Source organism: Perna viridis, chromosome 8, assembly GCF_037379345.1.
Source record: "Perna viridis isolate PV_CMFRI_1.1 ecotype Kerala chromosome 8, ASM3737934v1, whole genome shotgun sequence".
NCBI lineage: Eukaryota > Metazoa > Mollusca > Bivalvia > Mytilida > Mytilidae > Perna > Perna viridis.
The window spans coordinates 29,592,632-29,616,537 of NC_142452.1; the positions used below are offsets into that span (position 1 = coordinate 29,592,632).

The 23,906-nt window shown below is 33.5% G+C and overlaps 3 protein-coding genes across 6 annotated transcripts in view; 2 read left to right on the forward strand and 1 right to left on the reverse strand.

Moving 5' to 3' along the window:
- The first annotated feature begins 4,741 nt into the window (after window positions 1–4,741).
- On the forward strand, window positions 4,742–7,456 carry LOC148610154 (tyrosinase-like protein 1). The gene is made up of 3 exons (XM_088542259.1): window positions 4,742–5,200; window positions 5,713–5,828; window positions 6,321–7,456. The coding sequence occupies exons 1-3, from the start codon at window positions 4,790–4,792 to the stop codon at window positions 7,339–7,341; spliced, it is 1,548 nt and encodes a 515-aa protein (XP_088398385.1). The 5' UTR covers window positions 4,742–4,789; the 3' UTR covers window positions 7,342–7,456.
- A 3,066-nt stretch (window positions 7,457–10,522) lies between these two features.
- On the reverse strand, window positions 10,523–11,844 carry LOC148610155 (uncharacterized). Of its 2 annotated transcripts, none has more exons than XM_088540722.1 (2): window positions 11,762–11,844; window positions 10,523–11,513 (listed from the first exon to the last, which is right to left on the reverse strand). In XM_088540722.1, the coding sequence occupies exon 2, from the start codon at window positions 11,493–11,495 to the stop codon at window positions 10,698–10,700; it is 798 nt and encodes a 265-aa protein (XP_088396848.1). In that variant the 5' UTR covers window positions 11,496–11,513; window positions 11,762–11,844; the 3' UTR covers window positions 10,523–10,697. The 2 variants fall into 2 exon arrangements, with proteins under 2 accessions (XP_088396848.1, XP_088396847.1); XM_088540721.1 differs by having other exon boundaries at window positions 11,750–11,844.
- A 3,733-nt stretch (window positions 11,845–15,577) lies between these two features.
- LOC148610156 (polyphosphatidylinositol phosphatase SYNJ1-like) overlaps window positions 15,578–23,906 on the forward strand; it is a 38,141-nt gene continuing 29,812 nt past the window's right edge. For all 3 annotated transcript variants that reach the window (XM_088542261.1, XM_088542260.1, XM_088542262.1), the window contains exons 1-5: window positions 15,578–15,721; window positions 17,917–18,003; window positions 19,384–19,651; window positions 20,040–20,265; window positions 20,676–20,759. In XM_088542261.1, the coding sequence (XP_088398387.1) occupies window positions 15,601–15,721; window positions 17,917–18,003; window positions 19,384–19,651; window positions 20,040–20,265; window positions 20,676–20,759 (786 nt within the window). In that variant the 5' untranslated portion in view covers window positions 15,578–15,600. The remainder of the gene's footprint in view (window positions 15,722–17,916; window positions 18,004–19,383; window positions 19,652–20,039; window positions 20,266–20,675; window positions 20,760–23,906) is intronic.

A 23,906-nucleotide genomic window follows, 5' to 3' on the forward strand; every position in this document is an offset into this window, starting at 1 on the left:
CCAGTCAGATTACAGTATTTTTCTTAAATTAATTTATTTAAAGTTAGATCCATCAATTGTTCCATTGGTCACTGCATGTAGGGTCTAACAACACTCCATTATTCTTTCTGTTCATATGACATTTCCAGAATCCTCGGGGTTTTTTTTTCTTTGAATAATACTTTCAAAATAATGAAAGATGAAATTAATCTGATGGGCTGATGAGAAAGGTCATCGGAATAGAAAGTAGCATAGAGTGTTGTCAGATCCTACATGCAGTGACTGAATGGAACAATGGTTAGGTCTAATTTCAATTAGATTGACAGTTTTATTTCACATCATACAATCTTTGAATTTTTTTTATGTTACTATTTTTACAAGGATCAAAAACCCAATGATTTTTGCATGCGCACTAACTGATGTAAAAATCAAAACCGTTTTGATTCTCTCTTTATTAAGTCATTCAGAAATTGCTTATTTCTTATACAAGCCAATTTCAGCAACAACAAAACAACCAAGATACTCTTTAAATCTAGTCTACACGGTAAAAACTTTTTCGATATGAATTAAGAATAGAATATTAAGTGTCAAAGACCGAATAGAAAATGTCAATTAACTTAGTTTACTGGACTTGTGCGGTCTGTATTAACATTATATTTGTATATGTCATACAAATCGTTTAGTTAATTGTGCAGTTTTAATCAGTTTTATGATGAATAACCTTTTTTTTTCAATTTAAGGTTTTCAAATATTTTTATTGATGATCAAGGTTAAAAAAGATACATACACGCTATTATTTCGTAACATGCAGTATTAATGATCTATATTCCACTTAAACACGCACGCATGAACATGTATGCACTTATTCTCGCTGCTTCTGTCCAGGTCTGAATAAGTAATTAGACTGTAAATAATTATGTATATTTACAATGTACAAAATTTAACAAGACTTGCACACAAACAAATATCAGCGCACGCATGATATGTCGGAAATCAGTTTGATACAGAAGGGGTCCACAGGCACTTCTGATTGCATTGTTCAAACCACTTTTTTCTCGACAACTATAGATTTTTGTTTGATTCCTGAATCCCATTATAGTTGTAATTGTGTATGTTTATAAATATCGGAGTCGCTTTTTATACCCGTCATGTGTGTGTGTGTGTGGGGGGGGTTATATAGTGATGGGCCGTAAGTCGGCCCGTAACAAATATTTCCGTCACAGATTTCTTGGCTTCTGCTGGATAGAAGAGTGGTACATGGCTTATACGTGATGACTTATACCGTGTTCCCGCTTACCATGCAGCCTTCTAGGTCTTCTACTTCCTGTTTTCCCAGCGACTTTGAGTTTCTACATGTGGGGTATTGGGAGATTTCCGTCGCTGATTTCTCAGCACCCATTTGGAGGTATTATTAGGTTATTGGTTTATGGCTTAAGCATGAAGATTTGTACCGTGTCTTCACTTTCCAACTTTCTAGATCAACTGATTCCTGTTTTCTGAGCGATTAAGAATTTTTACATATGAGATATTGGGAAATTCTCCTTCGCAGATTTATCATCACCCATTTGAAGGAATGATCAGATGTTTGATGATATTATGATTAGATGAACTTTTCAGATATTTCTATATACAAATTACAGCTTCAAATAATATTTTATTTAATTTTCTAAAAGGGATTGGGCCTACTTTATTAGCAAGAAACTATGAATCCACTGAGGACATTCAGTCAACCATAAACACTTCAAAGGTTACATGTACATAGAGCTTTTGAATATAACAAGAATGGATTTGGTATGTCAAAGAGACGATGACCCAACCAGGATGAAAAATATTATAATTTTATTAACCCTTTTAATCCTCATTTTTTCGGTTCTGTAACTAGCCTACAATATAATTTCTGTGTATATGGTCATTTGTGGGGGAGTGGGGGTATAGATTTAGTGAGCATTGCTCACAGTTTTTCTAGTTTTAAGTACCGACTATATATATGTGTGTACCGAAAGTAAAATCTCCAAGCAAACATTGACCATAAAAGTTGCATAAAAATTAGAAACGTATTCAGAGAGAAACACAAACATGGACAGCAACGAACGGACAAGCCTTGCCCCAATCAAAGTAATTAAAAATCTGCTACACTAAAGCGCATAATACGCCCATCTCCTATTGTATCATCTGTGTCTAGAGTTCGATCACTTTGAAACGAAAGAATCAAGATTAAGGGAGCTCCCTTCCACGAAGACTAACATTGTTGAGAAAATTAAAAAGTTGCTTAAACAGATTTGACTGAAGCATGAATAGCGGTATATCTTTGCTTGTAGAAGGAGCAGTGAGACTACACTATAATTTAGATTTTCCATTACGCCCAATGAACCGTAGCAGAAATGAAATATTCCAGAATCGTATTAATCTTTGTCATACATATATATATATATATATATATAATATATATATATATATATATATATATATATATATATATATTGTTTTACGGTTTCCTGATGGTATGTGGGTCAGGGGATCTAAAGGTAAGATAAATGCTTAATAGTGGTTAAGTTAGAGTTTGAATTAATACCGACGAATTAGTGACTACATAACGTGATTTTTTTTTCTCTCCTTAACGATGTTAAATAACTTTGAAATGAAAATTTTTAATTGAGTTCACTATTCAATTGAATTTTTTCCTCGTCTGGTCTTATGTCGTGACAATTTGTTTGTATATTAGCGTCAATGTCTGTTGTTTCAGTTTCTATAATTTGGGGATTTGTTGGTTTGTTGTTGCTTTTCATCTGACGGCAAAAAAATGAGCTCGTATTTTTGTATGGCGCCGTCGTCGTCGTCGTCGTAGTAGTAGTAGTTGCCGGCTGTGGACACTTGGTTTTCTTGCGATACTTTGAGCATTAGATGGTTGATCTTTATAAAATTTAATGACAAGGTTCCAAGACACAAAAAGGTTGGTATTGATTTTGGTGTGGTAATAGTCTCAACCATTTCAGAATTAGGGGCCTAAAACAAGCATTTTGTAGATTTTAACTATATAGCTCCAATTAGAGCATCAAAATGTATATGATGTTGCTCCACATTATTCTAAAGCACAGGAGACAGACTTTTAATGGATTTGGGGGGGGGAAGACTAGAACTTTTCGGAAATTAAGGACCAAAAAGCGGGACAGGAACATTCATTTTTCAGATGTCCAGACAATTACTTGACCTTTAGTGAATGAATTTCTTTGGAAGTATATAACAATGTGCCATACCAACAATGGGAATTAATTTTGGGAGTTGAGACTTAAGCCTTGTATTAATAAGGGGCCATAAAGAGGGCATGAAACAAGAATTTTTTGTATGTCCGTATAATAATTTGAGTACCAAAAAGGAAGACTGGGATTGATTTTGGTGTTGTGACTTGAACCAAGAAAGAATAAGGTGCCACAAAGGGACCAGAAAGACGTTTTTTTTTCTGATTTCTTGGCAACTTGAGTGGAAGGGATGTACACGAATTGGTCGCTGTGAAATTGTACCACAAGGTGCAATATCCCCACAAGCAGTTTGGGATTGATTTCGCAGGTTTTGACTGGAACCATTTAGGGATAAGGGCCAAAAAGTGACCACTTCGGTCAATATTTTATTTTGTGTCAAATGTCTAATTGTAATAAAAACTTAAAGCTGTATTGAGTTTGAATTAAGGGTCAATACTTGCACCAACTGTTCAAGATTCTATTTCTTTAACTCCCCATGCACACAAAAAAAATCGAAAGATACATTTACTTATACGAATAAACAAAGGTCGATGTACTTATAAATGTGTTACCCATTTGAAATGTTTGTTTGCAAAGACGTGCCCACAATTATCCCAGGTCTCAACCAATATCTTACAAGGTCAACTGATACATTAGTTAAGGTGACGTCATCCGTCACAATACGGATTGACTGATTAATTGCCGATCTTTGACAAAAACTTAATAATAATTGTAATAAAACACGCCGAAAGTGTTAATAATTCTGAATATTTTGGTATATCTTTGTTATATTTTATCTATATTCAGGTCTTCGTTCGTTGCTTAACTGAGCGGCAAGGTAAGTAGGACATATTGGGTTTACTTCGAAATTTGTAATGGCGTTGTAAAGTTATGAAAATGACAGCATTTGAAGAAACAGACAAATTTTTTGCCTCGTGATTATAAAATTATATGTTTGATATTCATACAAAACGATTTTCATTTTTTTTTTCAATCTGCTGAATGGAATAATATGGGAATACGTAATGATCAATAAAATTGTATTTATATAGTAGGCGACTTTAATGTTCAGTATAAAACAATACAATGAAAAATGTTCTATCTCGTAGTTTTGGTAGGGAATAACAAAAAATCATAGCTTGATGACCAGGCTTAAAACGCTATTTAAATGATTTTTTTTTTAAATTTCTTATGATATATCTTTTTTCTAAGCTTAGCAGTGTCGGGTCAGATCAAAATATCTGCAGACATACTACCGGAAACAGTAGACTAATATAAGATATCGCAGTGAAATGATTTTTTGAAATGCGTAATTTCAATGCTAACATGCATGTCTAGTAAATATTACATTTAGCATAAATGAATAAATAAAAGAATAAATGAGACAAAAATAACACGAGATAATTGATGCATCAGATTAAAATCTTATAAGAATTCAAATGAGATTACACGTATATCAATTGGAAGTTTTGAAACTACCTATTTCTGACAATAAAAATAATTACCAGTCATACCGCGTAGAATGTGGGTCTGAGAATCACTTTTTGATTTATTCATTTTGGTTTTTTTTGCAGATGGGCAAGGCAGTATTGTCTGCAGTTGCCATCTCTTTATTTGTCTGTTCAGTTACATCCAGGGTAGTAAATAGTAACGACGGACCTCGTTCCCTCTTAGAATGTTTTGATCAGAAAGTGGAGGATAGCCAACAAGGTTATAAATTAGCCCAGAGCATTCAAGATCGATGCTTCAATATGTTCTTTCACCAAGGTATTCATAAGAACATGACACTAGATGAAGTTAGTTACCTCCAGTCCTTGTTCCGTAAAGTAATATCCGAAACAGTAGTCAGAAGGTCCAATAGAAGGCCTAAGAGATTTGCTAAAATGTTGGAAGTGTTTCCAAAACGCATCAGGCGGGAGGTTCGTGACCCGATGAGCAACTGGGCGAAATATTCCGCTGCCGTACGAAGGCTTAAATTTGACATGGTAAAGCAATTTAAATTTTCATTTTTCTGTTTGTAGTTTCATTATGAAATACTATATATGAATGTAACTAGTAGCAGAACAACGATTAGATTCCGAATCTTTCACAACAGTTTTGTCACAACAATATGAGAATTTACTTCCGCAATACACCATCAATTATATTAGCCATACACCATACTTCGTGTGGCGGAGTTGAAAAAAAGGGATATACAATTATCGACAGTAGAATTAAGTTATGTACAGCTCTTTAGTGATAGGAATAATGCGGTGTTTTAATTGTTGTTGTTGATTTTGTTTGTTTTGTTTTTGTTTTTTGTTTCGTTTGTTTTGTTTCTTTTCTTTTTAATATTTTTTATTTGTTTTTGTATTATAGTTATTAATCATTGTCAACTCAATTTAAAAACATAAAATCAATTCGTAAAATCATTATCGACTTTATGTAATGTAAGATTATGTAAGTTACGAATTGTCATTCCTTATATCCAATTCGCCTATCACTTTATATTTTCCAGAGTGACGGTAAAGGAAAAAGCCGATACGACACCATCGCCGATGTACATAGAATAGCAACGGAGGAGGCACATGATGGACCAAATTTTCTACCGTGGCACAGATTGTATCTCTTAGTGTAAGTTTTATTTTTGTCATATTAAAACCAGTGCATTTTAACTAAAAACTGTAGCCATTCAATTTTGTGTAATCTCTGAACGACAGAAAAAAAAAAAAATTTCTGGTACATATGTTGAAACCAAAGCTTGTCTGGATAAGTCGTAGAAGTGGGTGAAATATACATTTTGTTAACACACTGTAATGCTTGATCGGGTTAAATATTCACAAAAGACTGCTGAGCCATATTCCATGGAGAAAGTTTTGCAATAAATGACTTTTAATTGTGAAAAATCTATATAAAGATAATAATGTAAGCAATGTTTCCATACCTAAATGACAAGTAATTAGACCAGTTGATTGATTGATTGTTGGGGTTTAACGCCCGAACTGCAATATCTCAGCAATATTCAGGCGAGTAATTAGACCAGAATAGACTAAAAATAAATCAAAAGACTAAAAATAAAACTCTCGAAGTTGTTACTTAGTGGGTTATTTTGTTTTTTTTTTTCAGATTTGAAACTGCTGTTGGTGTTGCCATACCGTACTGGGATTCGACGATTGATTATGAAATGGATGATCCCGTCGAGTCTGAAATTTGGACGGAAGATTACTTTGGTAATGGGTTTGGAGAGGTTGAATCAGGTCCCTTCAATGGATTTATCACCCCGGTCGGTCCGCTGATCCGAAATATTGGTTCCGATGGCTCCTTGTTGACGAAAAAGGGTATATTGCGCATTCTGTCGAGAAAGAAGCTTGCTGAAATCTCAGACGGCACGGCTGCAGACGAAGATGATAGCCTTGAAGCCCAACATGCACAGGTCCATATCTGGGTCGATGGGCAGATGAATAATATCAAAATGAGCACTTTCGACCCCGTATTTTGGAACCTTCATAGTTTTGTAGACTATATATGGGAATTATTCCGCACCAGACAGAAAACTCTGGGAATTAATCCAGCCACAGATTTCGTTCCGACAAGCAAACCAGGTCACTTACCAAACGACGAAGCAAGAGGGATAACAGGATATTTAAATGTCGATGGATATTCAAACCGTATAGCTGGACTAGTAGAGTATAAGCTGACACCAGCCTGTCCACAGTGTTGTGACAGTCCTGCCATGTATTGTGATAAATTGAAAAGCGTTTGTGTTGGGAAAGATAAAACAGTTAATTCTTATGTTGGTAAGCAGGAGTATGCTATTTCTATAGCCAAAAAGTTTGGACTGTCTGACGGAAACCATGGAAAACCTTTCTCGTTGCAGATGCGATATCGAGACTCGCGGGCTAGAGTAGACTCAGTAACACTCGTCTACACTCTTTCCCGGGATTCAATGCAGCTTTCTCCTGGTCTAACCGTCCGTGGCTTAGTCAAAACACAAGCGAAGATTGATGTTAAATCTAGAAGCAAGCCGAAAGTCATTAGACTGAAAAAAGCTCAATCTATTAGCTTAAAAAAGCCTCTTATCAAATCGTATTATCCAGTGACTTACGTAAAACGTAAGTCTACAAAGGTGGTTCGGAGATTGTACTAAATACAAACAACACGTTGCGCGTATTGTAAAATTTATAAACGCACCAATGGATTTTGTATAAAGGTAGCATTTATTTTACTTTTTGAACACATGAACTAGCTCAACTCGAACTTATTAAAATAGATACATAAATGTCTTTTATTGGTTGTTATTTTGAAATAGCAATGATTTACTTTGTCAACAATTGGGGTAGAAGTAAAGATATCAGGATAAGGTTTTCATGATTACAAACGTAACAACAAATTTGTTCCGACGACAGTTCTGAATTAAAAATACAACCGGATACGTTTCAACAAACCACGAATAGACCCTTTTGTGGTAAGTTGGTGAGCATACTCAATATCCACTTCCGCGAGTTAGGGCTTGGGTAGAACAAAAGATTTTTCGTCGCGGAAGTGTATATTGATCATGCTCTACGCATGCTCATCGACTACCCTACAGTTAGCACAAAAGGGTCTATTTCCCATCTTCCATCAACGTTGGTTGATTGACTGATTATGGTTTAACGTTCTATGGCTAATTTTCATGCAATTCGTTGACCAATCGAACAGACCCATCTTTGTACTAGTTGGACATGCTTGGTCTGATCTTTATTGTGCTAGCTAATAAAAGCAAAAGTCCGCAGGTAAGTCGGCGACCCATCTAGGACACTTTCTTACTACCACCGTGGCTAACCCCTAACACAAGTTTTACGGATCCAACACCGCATTCACGGTTTTTCTAACGCCGGTGTTTTTTAATTTACGTCTTTCAATTTCATTTAATCCTACAAGAAGGAATGACCCGGCCATCGAAAGCTATGTTTAATATAGCCTAGCTGGCCGAGTGGTCTAGGGCGCTGGACTTTGTGCAGGCGGTATTGCCATAGATGTCAAAGCGGTACGATTTCGAGTCCCGTGGAGGGAACGACCAAAAGTTTGCTTCGCAAATTTGACAGTTCTAAAACATCGTTGGGAATTTTTCAGACCTATATATATTTGGGGGGACAATTTACGATGGCGATTGTAAAAACTATGGTATCAATGTATATATTAGTTCTTTACAGGACATTATGAATAGGTAATTTCAATTTAATTTAGATTTTCTTTTTTGAAGATCTAATGTTGATGAACTGTCTTATGCCTCGAGCCTTGTCAAAAGTAGTCCGATATAACAGACGGTTCGCTGGTTACACACTCTCCGTGAATATATTTTCAAATGCTTATAAGGTTCTTCTGTACCTTTAATTTACGAATCAATTTGAATACAAAATGTTCGGATTATTTTACAGTGTAGACCAAAGTTTGATATATGAGATATAGGTTGCGGTCAGGCAAGTCTGGTTACTTGGTTCGTGAATACTCTCGATATCGACCATGGTGACGATATATGATAATAATGGCAAGTTTCAGGGTGTCTTATATTTTCTTCTAAAATGTTAGCTTGATCACAAGCTGTGTATGGCAACGTCTGATAATTGAATGTAAGCACAAAATATCGGCAAAAAATACCGTAGCGTCAGCTGCCAGATAATTCAAATACGTCAAAACCCCAAAACGTGACCTGAACGAGAAAACAGGAAACAAAGATGATTTATACAATGTAACGAAAATACAGGATGATTTCCATAAAAGTTTTTCACTTATCTTCATAAATGTAATTCTACCCTTAAAAGTAAGATATGTTTTGAAACGAACAATTCAAATATTAAGGTGAACAAACTAGAGTCTAAGGAGTTGAGTACGTTATGACGCCCGACATTATTTTGGATCAGAATATAAAGTGTCGATATTTGAATGGACTCATCGTAGTTCAATCGTTGCACCGCTTTTCTAACATCAGATTTTGTGCTTTCCTATCAATAGAATTAGAACCAAACAAATAGGAAAGTCTAAATCTAAAAACTCTGACAAGCAAGAATAACTCATAATAGGAAATATCAAAACAGGAAGCCAAAATTCAGCAAAGAGAGTTTTACCATCTACAACATAAATTATAAAGCCTCAGTGATTTACATAGTAAATTTTGAATTTCGTAATACAAGGTACTGCAAAATTGATATAATTTGGACCAGACACGAAGTTGTACAATTTAAAGTACAAAATTTAATTTTCTTAATAAAATCAATGTTTTGTTTTGGGTTAGGGTTAGGGTTTTCACTTCAACTGCTATAAGACATTAATAAATGTTGCAAACCTGTCCTGGAGACTGTTAAAATGTTTGGGCTCGTCGTAAAGCAGAAATGCTGGATGATAGTTTAGGATAAAGAAACCGTAATTTTGGAAATTATTACATTAAATAATATTATTGAATGATAAAATATCCAAAAATTCAAAATTCACGGCAATGGTATTTTTAAATTGAAATTTTTCATACTTTGGACTAAATGCCAGTTGGCAAACATGTCAATTCTCGTTCTTTAGTTCATAAAAAGGTAAAAAAAAATGTCTCGAAAATTCCGAAAGGAGGGAGCGTCACCTAGGGTGTATGTAGCTCATGGACTATTTCTATCTGTTGTTTGGTGAGATGCGTTGATCATTTCGATAGAGAAATGAATTCTGACATTAATTTGAGTTAAAGCTCATTACGTGTCAAAGTTTCCAACCCGGGTTTCCAATTTATACCATCATTTTTTGTATCCGACGAATGGGTGATACCGCGTTTTGACCTTTTTTTAAAAAAAGATTTTATTAATTTCATGCTGTATTGGCCAACCATTGACCAATATCTTGAACCCTCTTTTTCTGTGTTCGCTTTCCAAAGTCTGTTTATACCCGCACCTCATGGGTGGACCCAAAACATTATAAAAAGGGGGTTCAATATGGAAGTTCCAGGCTATCACTTACTCATTTTTTTCTCAAATGGACACAAACCTAACAAGAATCTCCAACAGAATTGAATTCCTACCCTAGAATTCCCCCACTGGATCAGCGCCTGCGCCTAACATCGATTTTCTTACATGTAACTGCGGTTCTTTCCTCTTAAACAGAACTTTGGAGCAACTTGGGCCTGAATTTGCAAACAATAACTTGATTCTGCTTCGTCCGTCTAAATGTATACATTTCAATTCTTCCCTTTCTTTTAATTTTTGCATCTCTCTTGAAAAGAATTTAAACGAACGGTAAACACGAAAACTCGGTAAGTGGAGTCCGGTTTTCTAGATTTGTTTCCTGACTGAACACATTAATAATTTTCAAATAACATTTAAATTACTTTTATGCTTGGAATACAATATCTAGTTTAAATGCAATCGAACATACATAAAATACGCACATAAATCTAAATTTTTTTTAACACATTTTTTGTCATATTGCAAATCGCGAACTTCAGTGATTTGTACAAATTTTACCCTTTTTTAATTTTTTTTTTTTTTCAAATTAAAGCCTCTGCTTTGCCTTCCCCCCAAGACAAATTCCCAAGCATCGTGCTTTCATGGACTTTTTCCTCTTCTTTCTTGGTCTCTGAATTACTTCCGTTTGGCTGCTGGCATCTTTCATACAACACAGGATGGTCCCACTGTTATTTGCATTGTGGGTATGTAATTCATTGCCTTTCTCTTCGGCCTGTACATTGCTTTTCCTGCGGACCAGATCTTCTTGAATTTCGTACATTTTGTTCATAGCTTTATTTGTCAAATTTTCGAGACTAATTGCCTTTTTTTGCAAAATCTGACTGCGTTTTTTAGTCATGGTTTCATTGTCATAAACACTGTCAGGAATATGATAGTCCTTAAATAGGCACCTAGTGTAACTATAAGGGTCGTTTCTGATTTCCACCAGCGCCTCTTGCCAAATGATCCATTCCTTTCTCGCCCCGCCCCAAATATCTGATATCATATAGTGTCCTATTTTTCCTTGCCTTGTATCGACATTCAGTATTTTATCATGTGCATCTTCATTGATTTCAATAAACCCAACTGGTACCACCCATTCTAAATCTAATCCATCTATATCAAGATCAATGTCTGCGTTATATTTAACGTCTGGATCCGTGAAATAATTCGGGACAGTTTCTGACGCCAGCATGAACGAGTTTTCCGATATTCCCAAAAAGACCTGTCGGAGGGGTTCCCCGCATTTATCAAGTTCAATGAATGCCGCCTCTGCTAAAAGAGTGTCCTTGAATTCGATGTATTCAGGTTGTAAAATCAATTTCTGTATGCGGTTTCTCGACATTTGCTATTGGTGTCATTACTGAAAAAAATAAGTTTTAAATATATATATTGCACTTACCACACAGGCAGTCAGATATAAGCTACGAGCAGTCTGTTTGGTACTGTAAAAATGCCTCGTACACGAATAACAATTAAAATATGGATGATTATGAAAATTTAAAAAGTGGCATTAATTAATCATAGAAATTGAATTAAAATGATTCACAGAAGAGCCCAGGTAAAAATTATACAATTTAAACCGCAACTGAAACTTACATCATATAATACTTGCAAATTTCAAATCATCCATTGTTTGCAGCTGAGATTAGGCTATGAAGGCACTTTTGCTTCACATCAGGTTCATTGACGTTGTAAACGTCGCCATTGTGACGGGAACGTCACTATGCGGTTGCTATTATCTTAACTGGTTCCCAAAAAATTACGCTTCTTTGATCAATCTATACATTTGTATATGGTTTTCTTTAGTATCAAAGATGTTAATAAAACTACTGAATCCTAGAAAAATGTTAACGAATTGATTCGCCGATCCTGTCATCTCTTTAACACTTGGGTTAAAGAGTAATCAAGGGACAATGACAACAGGGAATTAAAACAGATAAAAATAACTCGTTCAAAACAACAAAGGCAAATGAGAAAATCGAAATCCACTAAAAACTGGGATCATGGGCCAAGTGTACCAGTAACGCAAGCGTCCTCTGCTTTTCTATAAACACCGGCCGAGTTGCTCATAAATAGTCAAGTCCGGGGAAAGGAGGAAAGGAAACTATAGTTTCTGGGAAGGGGAACGGGTATCCTTTAGTAAGCGTTGCACACAGTTTTTTTTTCTGGTTACACCAATTTATATCTTTAGTTTAGTTTAAATATATTTTATTTGCTCAAAAACATATTGGATTGGACAAACGTAAATCATACTTATTTAGTACATTCCTAAGCACAATATACATATATAGAATACATATAGAATAAGAGAGCATGCTTTAACAATATATGAACTATACATTACTGTAATGAGTGTAACTAAAAGTCAACTGGAGAGAAAAATAGTTTGGGGAAGGGGATGTGATGGTGACGATCTATAACACAGTAAAAACACAAATAAAATATCAGCTTGATTCACAAATCATACAACAAGAAATCTTTTTGACCCTTTTATATACTGAAAAACCTCTTGAAAAATACAAATGTTTTCTTTATATGTTAATTCAGGGCTTCCAGATAGTAAAATGTTTGCATTAAGTGGATAAGTATCACTTAAATTATTAAACAAAGTTTGTATTTGGGCTATATATAAAGGACAAGAAAGAGGTAGTGGTCAACATCTTCCATATTAGTACCACATCTACATAGCGGATCTGTAATGATATTTACTCGGTGCAGGTCATAATTCAGAAATTAAAGATGCAGAATATCTTAGGTGGGTTATCAGTATATTTAGCTTTCTAGGCCCGTTTGAAAAATATTTTGGTGCAATGGATCGATCCTTATTCCTAGTTAAAACCGACTTAAATTTAGATACTGAATCAATCTTTCTTATTGTAATGTCGCGATTGTTCCATTCCTTAATAGTAGCTGTAAAGAAAGATTCCACTGTAACAGACAATCTTTAATACGACAATATAATGTCCTCTCCGTGTCGTAATGGATAGTTGGAAATAGATTGTACCTAAGGTGGAAAAGATTTCACAAATACTCAGGGGCATGTTTTTGTTCGATATTTCAGAGCATTTGTAATTTTCTGCGTTGTCGACGTTCTTCTAGTGTCTTCCAATTGACTTCTTTATATAAGTTTTCAATTTTTGCAAACACCAGTAACCCAGTTATAATTCTTGTCGCCTCCGTTTGGAGTCTTTAGTCTGTCTATAGATTTATTGCTTCTTGTGATACATCAGGTGAGGATCCAGAGATTTAGAAAGGTGATTCCAAGATATTAACCGCTCATTTTTGACAGATTTCCGTACAAAAACTTAAAACAAACAACAGCACATTCATACAGTGATTCCCCAATTTAAACAAATATAAATTTACATGTACATTGTACATCGTTATATGTGTCAAATCAAACGCTTGTGTAGCACATGGATATTGTGTAAAAACATAATAAAACAAACGTGCCCTGGGCTTGTCAAAGTTTATTTGTTCCACATAGCTAACGGTTCTTTTAGGTGTTTCTATTATGTAAAATTGTAGGGTAAATATCTAAAAATAAGAAATATTGTTAATGTATTAATATTCGTACCCCCCCAAAAAAAAAAAAAAAAAATAATAAAAAAATAAAAAAATCCCTGTATATACTGCAGTTGTAGTATTACAGACTGAAAAAGGTCAATTAGACAAAATGTAAAATATGCGTCTTCAACGGTCTTGGTTTCTTATTTTGAACTTTATCCCAGTCTTCGCAAATTTGCGTTAGAATAACATTTTTTTCTACAATTTTTTATGAAATTATGATGAAAAATTACGAATTTAATTAAAGTTAAATCTTTGATTACACTATCATGCATAAAAGATATGTCATGCAGATCGTGTATTTTCATCAGATTGAAAAGTTATTTGTAGAAATTATATATTACCACTCGTGTATTTTCTACTTAATTGTATGCCAATTCTCTATGCATATAACATATCTAATGAAATTAGCTTAATTGAATAATTGATGCATGTACCAAGGGTATTAGTAGCCTAATTCTTTCAAAATCTCTTTGAGTAAGTAGTTCTGTTTGTCTCATTTCGGTCAGCCTTAGTTTCTTTACAAATCATCCATTGTTTGCAGGTTAGATTAGATTATGAAGGCACTTTTGCTTCACACCAGGTCTGCAACCAGTAAAGAATCATTTCCATCAACGCAGATTTAAGGGACAGTTTTTTTACCAGGGTCTGTCTAATACTCGCACTTTGTCTCTCTTTAATTTTGATTCTGAGGAAGTCCCGATTAATCCCATTCCTTTTTTCAAGTTTATAAAATTTAATCTCATATTCCAACTAATTTATTTCCTGCAAATAATTCTATCGTTTTGACCAACTTTAATTATATGTATAGTCAACTTCTACATTTATATTTTGCAATTTTTTTTCTATTTGACATCTGAAATAAAGTAAGCATTCCGATATTCTATAATAAATCGACGTTTTATCTTAAAGTAAATTACGACGTAATTTGCATTACATCTTTACGCCATCTTTGAAGCTTTCAATCTCTCTAAGTATCTTTCCAGTTTCTTATTTTGAGTAGCATGATCTTTATATATATGATCACCTCTTAGTGTTGAAAGCATATATAGAATACTAGATGATATATTAAATGAAACATCTTTAGAGTAATTTTACATTGAACAAGAATAACTCACCAGTACTCCAGCAATGTTAGAGGTTGTCTGGGAAGCTATTTTCCGGCTTGGTGCCATCCTTTGGGTATGGAGGAACGGAATTCCAATCTCTTACGTTGTAGGAGTAAACTCACCGGCAGTACGAACCAATTGGACGCTCCCGTTTTTCTTTACAAACCTACTAAAAACAATAAACTTGAATCAATCGAATGCATTGTTTGGGGGTAGATGATACACGGAGCAGAATATTTTGTTGTCATATCACAAATTTAGACAGTAGCATGTATTTTCAATAAGCAAATTGTGTATGGAATGGTATAAAAAGATATTGCTAAGTTATCAAAAATAATTTTTTGACATAAAACTGTGTATGATTAAAGGTTCTTCCAAAGGGGGATAATAGACAGTAACATTTTCTATAAAATGTAATGGGAATTTTACTTTCTGGATATCCTACAATAAAGAAAAAAGTTCGATGACTGCTAAATTAGTTTAGTAATGTGAATCAAATAAGTGTTCTCTATTTTGCAAAACAGTCAACATCCACTCCAGAATCATATAAAATCTTAATTAAAACTCCATGACCTCTAATTCAAGTTCGTTGATAGTATATTCATTCAATGACATCTTTGAGGGGAACTAGGAAAATATGTAGACAAAAATTCTTAACTTTAGATACGTCATAGTGCTTTGCTTTATATTTCGTATTTTGGTCTTAAGCTTTAACGGATATGCTGCAGACGGAAATAAGGGAGACAACCCTTGAAGAAAAATTCTTAGGAGATGGCGATGATAAAAAATTTCAGAGTTTTTCACAAATTAGAACCACCTTACAGCGTTATTTTGGAAAACAGAAATTATGACGATACACTTATGTTCGAGTCAAACGCATTGGCAGTTCTGTGTACGTGAAAAAGAACGACAGTAGCAAAACTTTCATCTTGAAATTATTTTCATAAATCAATCTCATTATGTCATTTGTGTTCAACATTATTTAACTCCTACCTATTTACCACATCGGAACTTTTATCTTTGGCGTCAGTAGCACATCACAAACGTCACGAAAAATAACTTTCTCAAGTGTCTTTGAGGATTGAGAAAAATGCCTTGGATTTCCTTGTATTAATTTTAAGTTGTTTAGTTTAAATGCCATATTGTTACTAGAAGTTTAATATTGTTGTTAACTTCAATGAAAGAATTTTTAAAATTGATGATACCAATTTTAAATTTGCTGTATTAACTAGTAGTCGGAGAATCTTTAGGACCATAGCACAGGCACTTGTCTCACAAAAATAATCCCTATTTGTGTTAGGATAAGGTTTAGGGATTAATTTTATATGGTACATGTACAATGTAAGTGCCTGAGAACCATAGACTCTTACTCTTTACTTCATATCATGTTTGATCATTGCCATTTGGTAAAAGGGTCCAAAGAGACTCTTCTTATCAACTGTTCCAACTTTATTGGGATTCTATTTTAATGGCTTATGGATTTTTATGTACATGCATCATGGTCTAATTGGCATACATTCTGTTTTCTATTCAGGGCTTTTACTAAACTAACTTTTTAAAAAATAATTTCATTGCATGAATATATTGTATGTTGATACAAAATTAATGTTTGGGACAGGCACTACAGAGGACATAAATATTGTAGCAGTTATGACAGTCTGCTTCTTTGAAGATAAATGCAAAAAACCTCATTTTTGACCATTTTCTAGCCACTGTGTTTTTATTAGAAGGGGATGGGAACAGGATATTTTGACTATCTGTTTCCACCTTTCACAAGAAAAAATACTATGTTGCACACTGTCCTGTTTCCACACTATTAATTTTCATTTTTGACCATTTTTTGACTTTTTGTTTTGGGGTCATATGCACTTTGTAGTATATTTGAGGTAACCACTGAGTTGTAATTTAAAAAAGCAACCTTTTGACTGCTATGGGTGTTATACAATCATTTGTTTGCAAGAACTTCTCCTTATTTTTGGCTTGGTAGCAGTTGCTTAAAATTAGGTAGCCAACAAATATACAATCACAATAAAAAATTTAGGGGTCATTGGCAAGTGGGCCCCTGCTAATTTTAAAGCTTGCTTAGATGTTATTTAGGTTATATTGTAATTCATACAAAAATCACAAATTTCTGTAGGATAAACATATCGTGTTATATTGGTCTATTCCTTTCATACTGATCCCCTGAAAAATGATTGGTAGTTACAATATATTACCACAATATATCACCTTCATCACAATATACCTCCCTCGTGACTGGAAATGCTTTTCCTTGTCCGTATAGGACTTTTTGTTTTCATTTAAGATGACTTTTATTTGAAAAATGAATAATGGAAGTGTTCATTTTTGTTATTTACAGTACATGTACTATTATTGATTTATTTAAATGTTAAAATTTTTGTAAATTTGATTCAAGTTAGACATTCACTATATCTGAGAAATTGCAACAATTACGGGTTCACTTGAGTTTCTTAAAGGTTAAGCATACATGCTTAAAAGTGTGATGTATAAAAAAGGGTATTCAGTAAAATATAACATACATGTATATTGCCTGAAACAGAGGGTGATACTCAGAGTAACAAACTCAGAAAATATATCACCCTCGACTGCATCGAAAGTAATATATCTACCTTGACTTGTCTGTTACTTCGGGGTATCATTCTCTACTGCAGACAGTATATGTATAATAGCCTTTTGTAATACTACCAAGTATTGCATTTTTCAGCTCTTTATTTCATATTGGATTCTAGCAGCCGTCTCTATAGATTACAAAAGCTATAAGAGTCCTTTTTCAGAACAAATATCTATGTACAGGACTTAGTAATTATAAATCCAGGGTGCATTCACTGGCATTTGATGTGGTTTTTGTACAATGAATGTACTTACATTGTTTAACAATTTGATTAAAATGTGTAAAATCCTAACAATAGTATGACTTCAAATATCAAAATTGAGTACTTTTTCTGGACTCTGTAATAGTGATAGTCTCTTGAAGCTTTTTCTTTTCTATTTATGGTATGATGAAGTTTCAATATTTTTAAGACTTTGATTAAACTATGTACTTCTATAATGCTGTTTCTATCATAGCTGCTGCTGAAACTGAAACCATAAAGAAACAGTATGCAAAGATCTTAGATGCTTATGGTTGTCTTGGAGTATTGAATTTTAATCTTGGTAAGAGTATGGCATAACTGGTACATTTTATAGAATTTTTATAACAGTGTTGAAGTTTTAATAAATTTCAGCTTCAATTTGCTTGTACTTTTATCTGACCACAAAAAAGTTTTGGTTGTATAATGGTTGTATAGTGCTGTTCTTGTAATCAGTAATATTGGGAATTGATCAAAATGTCTGAATCGGTGATCGTTGTATCTATGTTTGAGAGTTTGATTAGGATGACCCTTCTATACTGTTTTGCCAGAATGCCTCCATTACTTAATTTGGATATTATTAATGCTATGAAGTCACCCAAGCCGACAGGCAACAAATCAAATTGTTCAATGTTATGGTTAAAATAAATTATCAAAACTTTGATAAAGACAGAATCTTCCCTTTTTTTAAGGACATGAATGAACTGATCTTGTTATCTTGAAATCGAAGCTCCCCATTGTGGGTTTTTGTGGACCAAACTCTTCGAAAACTATTACAATGAAGTCAAAGGACAAGCATTTTATATTGCTTTGTATGGGGATTATTTTTAAGGCTTGTCTTGAATTTTTTGGTTCTTACACTTACTCTACTGGTGACCTGGTCCATGCTCCTAGTTTTTAGTGGAGTCCGAGTTGCTCATTTATTTTTGTTACTTTGTATGTATTATTTTAGTTATTTTATGCTCTTTGTTGTGTTTGTCTGTTCTCCATGTCTCATCTTTGTCCCTGGATTACATTCTTTTGATTTCCGCTAGAATCTTGGTTCCCTTGATTACTCTTTGTTCTGATGCTTTTTGCCCTGTAATCAGAATATTTTTTTCATTTCTATTTTGTTCAAATCAGGGTCATTCAATTTCTACAAAAAATTAATTCTTGGGTACTGAATATATTTACATGTTTGTATTCAGATTTTTTATTCTAGAATCATAGCACACGTAGGTTGAAATCACAATTCAAATTTTGAAGTCCTTTAACACATTCGTTCTCTGCCAGATACCTATGCTGTGTCAAATATTTAATTGCAATCCAAATTCAGAAATGTATCTTCTTTGAATTGTTTTGAACTGCCTTAACTGTTCAGGGTTTTCCTCATGGGTCATCTGCATCCCACAGAGCACATTATATTATTTTATAGTTTAAAAAAATACAAATAATGGGTAAAATATTTCTTCGCATTTTGTATTTAAAAAAAGGAATAATTTGAGTTTATGTTTTGCCTATGAGATACAGAGCTATTTGTACTCAAATAAAGACTTTGTTGATAATGCACCACCATATTGTTATTGGTGCATCTTCACCATGGGAACTTATAGAGTTCATAGTTCATGCTCTGTTTCTAGAAATAGGAACCATTGTTGTCATCAAATTATGGTGTACATGCATATGCTAATTATTTTTGTTGCAGGACCAGAATGTATCTCATACTTAGTCCTAGTAACAGGCTGTTTGTCAGTTGGAAAGATACAGGATTCAGATATCTTTAAGATAACCACAACACAGTTTGTGTCCTTACGAAATGTCCAGGGTGATGAAGAGCGAATACAGGAAATTAAGAAACTGATGAACTCTGGGACATTTTACTTCTCATGGTCAAATTCCGGTGTGCCTTGGGATCTGACATTATGTGCCCAGAGGAAGCTCCAAGAACATGAAACTGACAACAGATTTTTCTGGTAGGCATCATAAACTTCTCTAATTATAAAAGGCCATTTATTCAGTTGTGAACATTTAATTATTATCACTACTTCCTTAAGCCTATCCCAAAAAAAGTCTGTTGGTGGTGGGGGGGGGGGGCAGAATGTGCATGAAATAAAAGGCACCACCAATGTATTTAAAACAAATTACATATCAACTACTTAATGCAATATGAATTCCAACCAAGACAATTCTATATCGATGGTATTCTGCCCCTTGGAGACACTTTTTTCTGGAATAGCTTTTAGTGACTCACAGTTTTGTTTCATAGTTCAAGATGTCTATTGTCATACCAACCAGTGCATTAGAATATTGTACAGTACTAAAAATATGTGATGACAATTTCAGAATTCGATCTATTTTCAGGAACCGTATGTTGCATGTACATTTCCAAAGATTCGGTATTAACACAGATCAGTGGCTATTCAAAGTGATTTGTGGTGGTGTAGAAATCAGGACAATATATGCTGCCCATCGCCAGGCAAAGGCTTGTCTTATTTCTCGCCTGAGCTGTGAAAGAGCTGGTACAAGGTTTAATGTCAGGGGTGTCAATGATGACGGAAATGTTGCTAATTTTGTGGAGACAGAACAGGTACTGTTTACTTGTCTTAGAGAAAGTTTCTACAGTTTTGTTAAATATTTTTGTGATAAATGTAATTCTTGATTAATTGTTTAGCATTTGGTTAAATATAATAAATCTTCAATTCAAGCTGGACTGTCTTTGCTTTTTGTGTAGGTTATATTTATGCATAATTTTGGTAGAAGATATGTAATTATTGTCAGAATCTCTGATGGGTCTCTAGTTTATTTCTCAGTTTTTTTTGGTAGGCTGTTTTCCTTATTTATACTTTTACCTAAGAATTTTCGCTAATATCACCCTATTTAGAACTTTTAATATAAACCATAAACTACATGTTTAAATCAATGTTCTGAAAGAAAAAATAACCAAGCTGCTGAAACCCTGTTCAAATTTAACTTTGTTTTTGTGTCATGTGATTTCAGGTTATATTTTTGGATGAAGATATATCTTCTTTTATACAGACAAGAGGTTCTGTGCCACTGTTTTGGGAACAGCCTGGTATTCAGGTATTATTGACAACTTTATTGTTTTTCTATTGTTTTTATTGCCTGATATTTTCTGTCCTAGGCAACTACTTTGATACTAATAAATGTCTACAATTTCTATTGATGACTTCACCTCTAATTGACTGTGATGTCACAGATTAACAGAATAACGTCAGTTTTGAACACATAGCAGAACATCACATCTTGTCCCATCAGGCTTACTTTGACATTTTCTGTCTTGACTTTCAAACTGCCGTTATTGTGTATATCTCATACACACTCAGTGTTCTAGGATTTTTCAGAAACTGAGGTTTCCTCAGGAAAAATCCATATAAAATCAACTTTCCCACAGTCAATGACTGCTTTCCTAACAAAACAAATCCTTACAGCATACGAAGTTTTCAACTTGCTACGGGAAAGTGTAATAGTACCTATCTTTCCCTGACCCAAATTTCACTTGATCCGGGTAACAGAAAATGGGAATCCTAGAACACTGCACACTTACACTCCTTTTGTTCAATAAATGCAACACTTAATTTATAAAGTGTAAAATACCTGTTAACTGTTTGTTTGTTTTTTTGGAAACAGTGCAATATTGAATGAAAATAAATAATTCAATAGCACATTCTTTTAAGAACAAATGAATGTAATTTTATTCTTGTAAATTATACTAAATACATGTAGTAGCGTCCATGTTCTATTTGTTTACTTCAATTTTATTAAATTTTTCTGCAGTTTCCAAATTCTTCCAACTTCCATTTTAAGTACTGGTTCTAATGAATTGATCAATACTAAAAATTGGTTATTCAGTTTAATACTGCCACATGTAAATATTTTTTTCATCAGGGCTGAAACAAAAAGAAACCTTTATTTTTGTTGATGTACATTTTTCTTTTATGTTTGTACTAGTTAACAGGAAAAATTCCAAGAAATATCACGGCTGATAGACAGAACCAGGTTAACCATAAAATGAAAAAAATATACTTGCTAGTTACACCATTAGAGCTAGCATTATATACAGAACAATGCATGATTTTTTTTTTTAAATTCCGTCTTGCCAATTGACAATTTAATATGTTTATTTATGACAAATTATGGCATTAGAATATGAGATTATATTTAATTTTCCTTTCATTCATCTGTCCCTCAGTTTGGGGTTATATGTCTATCTTGTGCAATAAATTATTGTCAGCCAAATTTGGAGACACTTCACCGGAATGATTTGAAATTTTGGTATTTAGCTTTGTAATGATGAGTTGTACAGTGACACATCAACTTTCTTAGTACTGAACATTTTCATTAAAATTTTACGAGCTCTATTAACACATGATTGAGGGGTTTTTTAACATCATTAACCACCCTTTTGTGTCTCACATAAGTAGTATTAACACATTTCTTTTAACATTTTTAAAAGCAAAGTCTAGGATTGTGTAATCTATGTTATATCCACTAATTTTATTTTAATTTTTAACTTTTAACTTACATTATTTATCAAGTCAAAATCTGTAAGTACTTTTAATACAGTTTTACAAATTAAGTTTCAACTCTTTTACCTACTTGTAGTAATTTACAATGGTCCTTGTGAAAATTATACTTCCAAACCTAGTCATTGGGTAATTAGCATATAATGAAGTAGTTTTTATAGGTATTGGTCTATAAGCAGCCGAAAATAGATCCCTTTTCAACCCATGCATTTAGTTGTTGCAGGGGTCTTCCTGGATAAAAGACAGAATGTACCATGTGTCCCTTGAATCAAGACAAAGAATGGCCATTTAGAAAATTATATGAGCAATTATTTTATTCAACAAAGTCTGAATTGTCAATTTGAATTCCCAAACAAGATATAAGGGATGCACCAAAATCCCCTCTGAATGATTATACCTGTCAGGTGTCACTGCTTCCTCCGTGACAGCAACAATATTTATTTTTAATTTTCAAAGAGCAATATTGACCACAGTTTTAAATAAGATATTTAAAAATATTTATTTTATTATAAAAAAAAGGAGAGAAAATAACACTTTAATGTATTTGAAGGCCAATTTAATGATTATCTTGGGAGCTGTCAGAGGACTATTTCAGGTGTAATCCCCAGTGGCCTTTTTCAAATGTTGGCAGGTATGAATGATCATTTGGTGTTAGTCATTTTGGCATATATGATAGCTTTAACAACTCCCTCAGTTAAATATAGATTTGGACTCTGCATGATTAAGTCTGTTTTTCCAACATTTATTGCTCAGGTTTAGGTTTTGCCTGATTCAAAAGCTTGTTTTTCTATACAGACAACAGTATATCACCTTCAAATACATCATGATTTAACCTGAATTTGTTTTAATTCCTACATTTCAACATTTCATGATGAAACACATATACTACATGGAAATATTCCTTTTCACCAGTATTTCTGTTATTTCAGTAATGCCAACTTGCATTGATAAATATTTCAGTGTACAGTGAAGTTATAAAAGTTCCAAACATTCTTACTATGGGTTAAAATGTTTCCTTCAGTAAAGTTCCTACGTAGTCATTTGACCAAATCATACTAACCATTTAAGGAGGTAGACCTAGGGTAAGGGACATAACTCTTGAAATCATTGAAATGTTTGTATCATATTCAATTTCACCAAACCTCTCAAGCTTTTGTTTGAACCAGAATAGAATCAATCCAAGTTAATTAGATGCTTACATAAGATTGATATGAAATGCTGCATACAAATGTTCCAATGATTTTTAAGAGCTGTGTCCCTTACTCTAGGTCTACCTCCTTAAGAATTTTCAAAATTACAGCCTTAGTAATTTATCTATTTGTCATTTAGAAAAAGAAAAATAAACTTCGTGTAAGTGAATTGTGGGTCAATATTATGTGTACTTGTACATTGTACTTCTAAATGTACATAAGGATTTAAATATAGAAGGATTCGCATCTCGTAAAATATCGCAATATCTTGTATGGCATGATTTTAGTATACTAGCCACAGCTACTTCCTGCCTATACAGTCAAAATTAGGTCATATTAAACATTGATATCGCAAGAGCAGGGGAAGCTACAGCTATAAACATCCTTATATACACCATCAGACCATTTTTATCAATTGAAAACAAATTTTATGATGATCATTTGGGTTTTGATGAAGGAGTTGGTCAAATATAAACGTTGATATCACACAAGAA